General features: G+C 34.5%; 1 protein-coding gene across 1 annotated transcript; it reads right to left on the reverse strand.

Annotated features, from left to right (window-relative positions):
- Window positions 1–675: 675 nt before the first annotated feature.
- Window positions 676–7,946, reverse strand: LOC143593498 (putative serine/threonine-protein kinase PBL17). Its single transcript, XM_077073114.1, has 6 exons — window positions 7,889–7,946; window positions 2,651–2,994; window positions 1,717–1,852; window positions 1,489–1,625; window positions 1,110–1,233; window positions 676–1,011 (listed from the first exon to the last, which is right to left on the reverse strand). The coding sequence occupies exons 1-6, from the start codon at window positions 7,944–7,946 to the stop codon at window positions 713–715; spliced, it is 1,098 nt and encodes a 365-aa protein (XP_076929229.1). The 3' UTR covers window positions 676–712.
- Window positions 7,947–11,035: the final 3,089 nt, after the last annotated feature.

The following is an 11,035-nucleotide window of genomic DNA, read 5'->3' on the forward strand; positions in this document are numbered from 1 at the left end:
AATAAATATCATGTTGCCGTTCCTAAAAAAATACTACAAATTATCTTGTCATTTAAAATTATGTGTGTTTGTTAGATGATTTCTATATTTCCACCCGTGTCATACACGGGTCAATAGCCTACTGGTTTAAGAAAGGAATTCATTGGCAGGTAATGACGAATCAAATCGTGATCTTTGGTCATTTAATTTTGGGAGATGACGTGATTGATTGCTGATCCCGTATATTTTGTCAACCGAAACGGCAAACCCGTATATTTTGTCAACCGAAACGGCAAAGCGTTTTCCTTTTTTAACACTCACTTTCTTCAAAGTTTTATTTTCAAAGCTTCAACACCAAAACTTTATCTTTAAAACATTGTTAAGCGATCTTTAAAATCTGAATGCCTATCATCAACTAAATTCAGTATTAAAGATAATGAGCAGGCCAGCATGCGAAGTATAAAGGCCAAATGAGGACTTAAGAGTTCCATGCCTAAAATTTACAATCTTTAATGCATTTGATCAATATTTCATTTCAATATTTAAAATATTTTAAAACAATGTTTAACAACCATTTAGATCCCAACTATTTACAATATGTAACACAAACCTTCGCTTCCTAGCTAAAGAAACTAAAACAACTAAAGAGGCATTGCATCCGCAAAACATCTTCACTAATCACATAAACAAAAGCGCATTTCTCATTGTTCACCTCAAGCCTCGCGTAGTTGGTCTACAGAGATTCAAGTACTTGAACGATATGACTTACAGTGGGCCTACCTTTCGGGTTTTGGCTAATACATTTGTGAGCCAAATTGGCCACTTTTATCGCATCCTTGGCTAAATATTGGCCATCCATTCTCGGATCCAGAATTTTCAAGCATTTCTTTTCGTGGGTCAGGATCGGTCTAGCCCAATCAACGAGGTTGTGCTCGTGGCTCGGCTTGCTCTGGTCCATGGCTTTCCTCCCAATCAACATTTCAAGAAGCACCACTCCAAACCCGTATATATCACTTCTAGCTGTCAAATGCCCTAGCAGTTCATAAATATAAAATTATAAAAATAATAAAACGCATTGTAGAGTGCCAAAAGATTATCATAAAACAAGTTTATTCTATAGCATGACTAACCGGTCATGACATACTCTGGAGCTGCATATCCGTAAGTACCCATAACTCGCGTTGACACGTGAGTTTGATCTCCCATTGGCCCATCTTTTGCAAGCCCAAAATCTGACAATTTTGCATTAAAGTCCTGCAAATTTAGTTTTTCCATAAGAATAAATAACAATGAAACATCATAAGAAGTTGTGTGTTAGTGATAAACTATATATGGGTATACACTAAGTATAATTACAAAGGAAACCTAATCAAATCATAACTACCATAACGATATCACGATAAACCTAAGTAATAATATATTTTATCTAATTAAGAAAAAAAAAGGAAACTAGCATAGGATTATCAAGTTGACAAAAATTGACCCATTGTAAAATATTTTTAGACCAACCATATCTAGCAGAATATTTGATGTTTTGAAATCGCGATAGATAACGGGCCTTTCTGCATCATGTAGAAAAGCAAGTCCCTTTGCAGCATGCAAAACTATCTTCATTCTTCTTGACCAAGTCAACGTTTCAGATATTCCTTTTTTACAAGGACCAGAAATGTTAGTAATGTCACAAGATTTCGAAACATCCATAAAACAATCAAATTTCTAGAAATATTTTGTACTCACTGCGATAAAGATGGTTTTCTAGGCTGCCGGATGCCATGTATTCATACACCAAAAGACGGTGATCTTCCTCACAACAATAACCGATAAGCTTCACTAGATTAGGGTGTTGTAGTTGTCCTAAATAATTAACTTCAGCCTGGATAATAATTACGAAACAGAGACAAGTTTAATATAGAACCACTTTTAAGTATAGAACTCTAAGAATCACAAAAGCAAGTTGAAACCATTGCTTGTGGGATTATAAGATTGGTTATTTTGTTACATAACAGCTCCATGCGTCATAGTTAAAACAAAGGCACAAACAACTTATGGGTTCCCACATTTCTCTACTAAAAATTGGTTTCATACTTAACGTTGTGTCGTCAGTCTTATGTGGCAATGATGTAGCAGATGGCATGGCAAAATTGGTAGGTCCGTAAATGAGCCAAGCCTAGGTGAGCTTAGGCTCGACTCGGTGACTCGTTTAAGAACCAAGTCGAGCAGGATCGTTAATCTTAACAGCTGAAAGACCTCGAGATCGACAAAAATTCGAGCCAGCTCGCTTATTTTTAAAACTTTTTAAATTGAATACCTTTTACAGATATTGATATATATAAAAACTAAATACAATATTTTTAGAACATTCACATAATGCAGAATTTATAACTGCCTAGCTCACGAGCGAGCCATCAGTCAAGCTAACCTTGGCTCATTTACAGAGAAGCTTTTTTCGAGCAAGCCATTACTTAACTTAAAAGGCTAACCGAGTTAGTTATAAAGGATGAAAAGTGAAACAAAATGTATAACTGAAGGATGGATGGAGTGATTTTTAAACATTAAGAATGTAACCTGAAATTTGAGACAAACGTAAAGCATGTTTCATGTAGTTTTGTCTATTATCAATTTCAGGTTACCAGTCGATATTATTCATAAAAAAATTATGTGTTGCACGTACCAGCCATTCCCTATCGCCTTGAATCCCTTCCCGATTGAGCTCTTTAACGGCAACATTTATTCTAGAATAACCGGCCCTCACATGCTCATCTATAACACCTTTATATACAACTCCAAACCCACCCTCACCAAGAACTTGATCTGATCTGAAGAGTTTTGTGGCAATTTGCATCTCTTCGTATGTAAAAATGTCAAGATTACTGTAACCAGGATTCGTGCGAAGATCTTTAACATCTTTGGTGATTATCATTGCAGCCCTGGGACTGATAATATTAGGTGATTCCAATGTGTTTGTTGTAATTTGATATGTACATTTTTCTTCGGTTGGATGTGGTCCAATTTCGACTGAAATTTGCCAAATTTACAATATTTCAGAACTCTGTCGATTCTATATACCTTTTTTCTATATTCTATATAATCACCTACCAAAACAATAAGTAACCTCTATACATAATTGAATATGTCAATAACCGGCCAACCAGCAATAATATAAATAACCAACACTAAAGGGCTACAAGCATATCGGTTTCAAAGTATGTAGTATAAGTGTTTCTCCTAGAGCGGTTGAGGGGTCTACTTCAATCGTGAACATTGGTGTAGATTTTAGAAATAGGCTCAGTTGGTGTGTGAGTTAGCTCTTTGATAAAGGGGCAGGTGAGTTCATCGGGGAACTTAAAAAAGGGCGAGGGGAAGAATCTTACACAATCCATCTAATTTTACGGTGCACCTTGTTCTTTGATTCTCAACCCCTCATTTTTTTTTTTTTTTTTGAAAATTGACTTTCATTAAAAACAGACACAACCAACGACTATCACCAAGACGGAGAAAGACGCTGAAAACCAAAAACCAAAACCAACGATCACGTTACATCAAATAAACACCAACTTTTCCAATCCACTACCCCTATCTTAGATCTATTTTTGTACCAAAGAAAACCCAAAGATTTTATGTCCGCAACCATTTCTGCCACCTTAGTGTTCTTGCCCGAAAAAATCTTTTCATTCCTAGCCCGCCAAATCCTCCAACAAGTAATGATGACAATTCCATGAATAATCAATCTTTTATTCCCCGTCGCACCACAAACCTTATGCACTTCCACCAAATCATTGACATGAAAAACAAAAGATCTAGGGATGTTGCACCATGAACCAATCGCATTCCAAACGGCCATAGAAATGAAACACCCGGTTAACAAGTGCTCGAGCGATTCCTCATTACTTTCACATAAAGCGCAACTATGATCATCACAATACAAATGACGTCTAGCTAAAGCCTGCTTGGTTGGAAGGCTATCCAGAACGGCCCTCCACATAAAAATATTACATTTTTTCGGGACCCAATTGCTCCATTGGAAACTGGAACTCCCAGCATCCTCAACGGACCGCACCATCCATCTTTTAATCGCCGAAACCTCGAACTCTTTGCAGCTACCAACCGCCCAAGACCATGAATCTTCACGGTCAACCATCACCACCTCTTGAAGGAGATCTTCCAACTCCTGCTTCTCGAACACCTCCTGTTGGGAGCAAGGAGCTCTAAGCCAATCCCACACAATGCGACTAGAAGATCCAGTGACCACCAACCGATCAGCTAACAAGACATTTTTATGTTTTTCTACCGCATATAAGGACGGATACTTGTCCATAACCGGCGCCGAACCCAACCACAAATCCGTCCAAAACCGAACTTGGCGACCATTCCCAACTGTGGCCCGGATCACTCTATTAAAACCCACACCATCAACCTTAAATTTGTTCCAGAACATAACACAATTCTTCCAAACCCCGGGAACTCCATTATTAACCGGAGCAAGCCCCCAACAGCGCGAGGACCCGTGAATAGACAACACTACTCTTCTCCACATCGCGTGCTGATCATTTAGAAATCTCCCAAGCCATTTAGTAATCAGCGCTTGATTATTAACCTCTAAACGAGCGATACCTAAACCCCCTTCTTTTATAGGTTTGGTGACTACCTCCCAAGCCACCCATGACATCTTCCTCACTTCATCCGAACCACCCCATAAGAACCTTCTCATCAAAGCTTCTAAATCATTGGTAACCTTCTTGGGTGCCTTAAAAAGCGAAAAATAATAAGTGGGAAGACTATCCAGCACCGATTTAATAAGGGTTAACCGACCAGCCATAGATAACGAATTAACTTTCCATTTAGATAGCCTCTTCTTGAACTTGGACACAACCGGTTCCCAATTAACCACCCTATTCATGTTAGCGCCAACCATAATCCCTAGATAAGAAAACGGGATTCTACCCGGCTTACAACCCATGAAACCGGCTTGGATATCGATCTCACCATCTTCTACACCTACTCCAAATAACACTGATTTATGGAGATTAATCTTTAGCCCCGAACACAAGTAAAATATGCGAAGATTAATCTCAACCCCTCATACTTTATCAAACTAAAAACCCAATAAAAGTAAGCCCCCCAAGCTAAAAAACATAATGCTCAACCTGGAAAACCTAAACTAAGCTCAAAGGCTAAACCAAGAAATTTTATTTTTTTTATTTTGTTGGAGTGGGGTATCCTAGATAAACATTTTAGTTTTTTAACTTTTTGTTTTTTTTTTTAATTTTTTACCCTTTTTTTTCTTACAAAAAGTATGCGATGTAAGGAAATAATCAAGGGTTCTTCCATTCCCCACTTTTTTAGAGTTTCCTTTTATACCTACCTCTCTCTCTCTCTCTATATATATATATATACACACACACTAGATTTTATCCTCCGTATTACGGAGGTTTTACATTATTCGTTTTTAATATTTATATATGTATATTTGGATTTTAATTTTAATTATTGTAAGAAAGTTAATAATTAATATACTTGATGTTTGATGACGAAATGGTTTCACAAATAAATGATATGTTATAATCCGGTTTAAAAGCTATCTGGGTATGGTGATACCCATTACCCGTTTATTTTCTTTATTATAAATTTTTTTCTTAATTATAAATAATATCTTTTTTTAAATAAAATAGGATATTAATTTTTAGTATATCCTTATTTTATAGGATTTTCATATCAAATATTTTATGAGATTAATTTTTAATATAATGAGATGTTATAATCCGTTTAAAAGCTATCTGGGTTTGGTGAGACCTTTACCCGTGAATTCGGGTCAAATGCGTGAGAAACCTTCATTTACAAATAAAGCAATCTGATGGCTTGAGAGAATTGTTGTTTTACATTTTCGTTTTTTAATATTTATTTTTTGGATTTTAATTTTCTTTATTGTAAGAAAGTTAATAATATACTTAGGGTTTGATGATAAAAGGGTTTCATAAATAAATGATATGCTGTAGCACGTTTAAAAGCTATATGGATTTGGTGACCCACGACCCGCTTATTTTTTTTACTATAAAATTGTTTATTAATTATAAATAATATCTTTTTCTTTTTAAATTGAATATTAAATTTTAATATATCCCTATTTTATAAGATTTTCATATCAAATAATTGGTAAGATTAATTTTTAATTTAATGAGATGTTATAACCTGTTTAAGAGCTATCTGGTTTTGGTAAGACCCATACCCATGAATTTGGGTTAAATCAATGAGAGATCTTTATTTAAAAATTAAGCAATCTGGTGGCTTCCATAAAAGGGGGGAACGACCATATCGCGACACGTAGGATTTTAGGATTTTCGTTTATATATATATATATATAATATATAGGCTAATATAAAATGAAAACCCACTTGAGTTGTGAAAACTCTAGAAACTCATTCTCAACCACATGTTTTTAATTAATGTTTAAATCTTGTGGTCAACAATTAAAGTGAATAAAAAATGTGAATATAAATATAACTTTTTCTCTCTCCTGAAAACATATATAAAAATTAGTAAAAAAATGTTAAAAAAATAACAAAACATTTTTTTTTATGTTTCGATGTTTTGTATTAAATGTTACAACATATATTACATGCAACAAAAAAAAACGATGTTACATAGGGTTTTTACGGGTTTTTACAACTCAAGTGGATTTTCATTTTAACCTTACCCTATATTATATATATATCCAAAAACATGTATGGTATACCAATGCACAAAATATACCCATGTAAAACCGTGCTCTTTATTGTAGGCTTGTGCCTCATGTATACTTGTCACCTCAAGCAATCCGAAGCGTAAAGCTTTGCGCCTAGACACGCCTCATATGTATGCTATTATGAAACCAGGATTATATGATACTAAATCCGTATGTATAATATGATGTCAATATGCGGAACAACCAAGTTGTTAATTAATGACCCGAATCTGTTTAGCCTAAACCCAAACCCTTAAATATCTAGCATTATCCACACCACTATTTGCTACCCACTCACCATAAATTAAATATACGATAACTTTAGAAACCCACATGAAGTCACTCTCTCAGTCAAGAATGAGTGTTTGGATGTGCTGTAAAGTAGCTTTTATAGCAGCAGCCTAAATGGAATAATAATAATAAAGTAGATCGAACACTTCTATATCCATCCAGATTACTAAATTACTAGTAACCTAATTTAAAAAGGGAAAAATCCCAAAATAAATATTTATGAAAACAAATTCTAGTTTAGCTACTATTTGCAAGAAATTACAGAAATAGGTATTATAAACTAGTCGTGACGAGTAGTTTGTATAACCAATTAGAACTTGCCACGCGCCCTTAAACTAATCGTAACGAGCACGTTTATGAATATTTACTCGTCACGACTAAATAAATTTTCATGTCTCGTAATCAACATCCACGAGTAATTAATAAGTCATTTAGTCGCGACGAGTAAATTATAAGGTTAAACTAGTCACGAAGAGTAGATTATAAGGTTAAACTAGTCGCGATGAGTTAACTACTAATAAACTACTCGTGTAAGGAATGCAAACCGGGTAAACTAGTCGTCGCGACTAAAGGACTTATGAATACTCGTGGGCGTTGATTACGAGACATGAAACTTATTTAGTCGTGATGAGTAAATGATTAAGATTGTGCTCGTTATGGTTAGTTTAAGGATACGTGGCAAGTTCTAATTGGTTTCTATAAACTACTCGTTATGACTAGTTTATAATACCTATTTCTGAAATTTCTTGCAAATGATACCTAAAACTAGAAATTTGTTTTCATAAATGCTTATTTTGGGAATTTTCCCATTTAAAAATTAGAATCTATGTTTCTTCAACCAAAAATCACCTTATCTACTTAGGAATCAAGAGTTTAACTTAAAAAAGCATAAGTTTGTACCTTTATTTGCCTGCAAAGTTTGATGTTGATCATACTCAGAACTGCAACAAATGCCCATTTGTTCAAAATAGCTTACAATAAAAAATCAAGATCACATTACTTTTGTCAATTCTGACTTTGAAAAGTCAAACACCCTTTTCTTTAATTATTCACAGAATGGAGTGCAAGAAGACGGTGGTTGGCTAGTTGAAATTTGAAGGTTTTGAAGATCCTTAGATGTACAACTTGTAATGCGTTTTGTACTAGGAAAAGTCGCATTTGAATGACTGCCTACAAATTTTGGCGTTTTGTTTTTGAATTGGAATCATAATGTCAAAATAATGGGAAATAATAATTGAATATTACGTAATTGATATTTTCAAAGGAAGGAAATTGTGATTAATTAATTTTTTTATGGTTAATTTCAAAGTGCATAACTTCATAAACAATTTGTTTGTGTGGACATACGACCCAAATAACTAAGGTGTGCAAGGCAACATAAAAGTGCATTAAAGACGCCTATTGCACATCTATTTTTTCTCTACAATTTTGTTGACCTACTTAGGACTTATTTTCATTATAGATACATAAGTGATACATAAGTGTTTGTTAGTTGCATAAAAAAATACACCCCGTAACTCTCTAAGTAATCTTCATCTTTTCTTTCATCTCATCATAAAGGTATGCCTTTCGAATGCTAGTGTCCGATGGTCGGGTATTATGTATATAATTTTGTAACATCCCAAGTTTCGTTTGGTATTTAAATGAATCGAGTTGAATTAAATTATAGAAGATAAATTTAATTACTAAAGTATGATGGTGTCATTAGATAAAAAGTTAAACATGAAACTTTACCCCTACCTTATAAGAGTAGCCACCATCTCATTTTATAATCATCTTGGTCTCTAACCTCATTCCAACCCAAATCCCGTTTTTGAGTGAGCAACCCGCAAAAGACCCAACGATTCTCGGAGATCTAACTGTCGGATCGGTCTCAAATTTTAACAGAGTGTTCATAGCATATAAACGAAGTTTTCCACTAGTCGGATATTTGATTAGAGGTCCGGAAGTCCAGTTTTATTAAGAAACCATAACAGTGAAAAAGTGAATTTTCTGGTAACTGTTTCAGTTTTCTGGTGACTATAGCGGCAGTTCTAACGACGGCGAGCATCGGGGTTCGTAGATCTTGGCGAGACGGTTCCGTGGCCGCTAGAATCACCTAAATCAGAGATCATCTGATACAGTTTTGGGTTATTCGAGGGATTTCGAGCATACCTCAACGGTACGTGTTTGTGAAAAAGGTTTACTTTTTGTGTTCGGATTTGCATGAAACTTGGTAGGATGATAGATCGGGTCATGATTATCGATAAAGTACTGAACTTGTTAGTAAATGGGTTAGTTGGCTCGGTTCGAGTAAAACAAATGGTGTTCGATTCATGAAAAGGACGGGTAAACAAAGTCAATTTTGCATGAAACTTGGTAGGATAGTAATCGAACCCTAACGTGTAGGAAATAAATAAAGTTGGTGATAAAAGAGTTATTGGGAGAGATTCGTTTGAAATGAGATTCGTTTGAAATGCGAATCGTTTGCTTAAAATGTGATGCAATTCGTTTGCTTAAAAAGCAATGTGATTTGTTTGCTTAAAATGCGATACGATTCGTTTACTTAAAATGCGTAATGCAATAAGATTCGTTTTAATACAATGTGATCCGGTTGCCATGCGAATGCGACTCGATTTTCATGCGATTCAACTCTGAACAGTAACCCTTTAGCTAAGTTAAGTAGCTAGAGTAGTATTGTTTAAATAAAAAGATAGTTAATTTATACTTATGATAAATAGTTAGCCGTGCACAGTTAAGGAAAGGGAATACTATTCAAGGTGAACTTAACAAAACTCAGGTGAGTTCTAGCCCCTGTTTTTCTTTAAACATTTTTGGGGCTGTATGAATACTCAAGAAAGAAGATAAACGATGAATGTGACATGTTTTTTTATGAGAAAGTAAACGGGTAAAATAATAAATATACTTAACTCTTTTATGTGAAGTGTATGAAGAATGTGAGCAAGTCATGACGTGGACATCAGGGGGGTTGTAGTACCTTACACCTGTCCACATCATGAATGCTCATGGGCAGTATGCAAGAGATATATGATAGACAGATATTCTTTTATGGACATGAGTAGCCGTTCTTTTTATGGATATGTATAGATGTTCCATTTATGGACATGATAGTGAGTTGTAATGGAAAGGAAAGCGCATGCATGAACACAATAAATGACTAAAAGCCTATACTATGTTTAAGGCACATGTTGTTATGGTAACATGGTCTACTTATAGATACAATGTATTGACTGATAGAATACTATTATACAGTAAGGTGATCCAATTATGGATACAAAGGATAATGTGGTCTAGTTATGGATACGATGGTTAGGTGGTCCAGTTATGGATACAATGAATAGATGGTCTAATTAGGGATACTAAGCATGGTAGTTAATAAATACGTACGTGTATGTGGGATGATTGTATGATATAGTAGTTAATGAATGCATAGATATACGTTGTGTGATTGTTTGATCTAGCTATGGACAATATATAGTGTTCCTTGTATGAATAGTACACCTTGTTCCTTCTATGGATAGTACATAGTGTTCCTTTTATAGGTAGTATATGGTGTTCATTCTATGGATAGTAAGAATGATAGTCGATGTATTGTTGCTTCGATAATAATAATCATGTATGTTTCTTATATGCTTATGTGATAAGTGTTCCTTAAATGGTTGAGTGTTTACTGTTCTTTTCATAGATACGAGCTAACATTATATGATTGATCATTAAGGTTTCTTTTTGGATATGAATATAAATGTTCCTTTTATGGATATTAGTAAACGTTCCTTTTAGGGATATGAATATAGATGTTCTTTTATTGATATAAGTAGACGTTCCTTTTATGGGTATGAATATAAATGTTTCTTTTATGGATATTAGTAGGCGTTCCTTTTATGGATACGAATATATATGTTCGTTTTATGGATATGAGTAGACGTTCCTTTTAGGAATATGAATATAGATATTCCTTTTATGGATATGAATATAGATGTTCGTTTTATGGATATGAGTATATGCTTTTTTTGTGGATATGAATATAGATGTTCATTTTATGGATAT

Source organism: Bidens hawaiensis, unplaced genomic scaffold, assembly GCF_021521415.1.
Source record: "Bidens hawaiensis isolate Kalapana, Puna unplaced genomic scaffold, B.hawaiensis_p1.1 tig00042277_1, whole genome shotgun sequence".
Taxonomy (NCBI): domain Eukaryota; kingdom Viridiplantae; phylum Streptophyta; class Magnoliopsida; order Asterales; family Asteraceae; genus Bidens; species Bidens hawaiensis.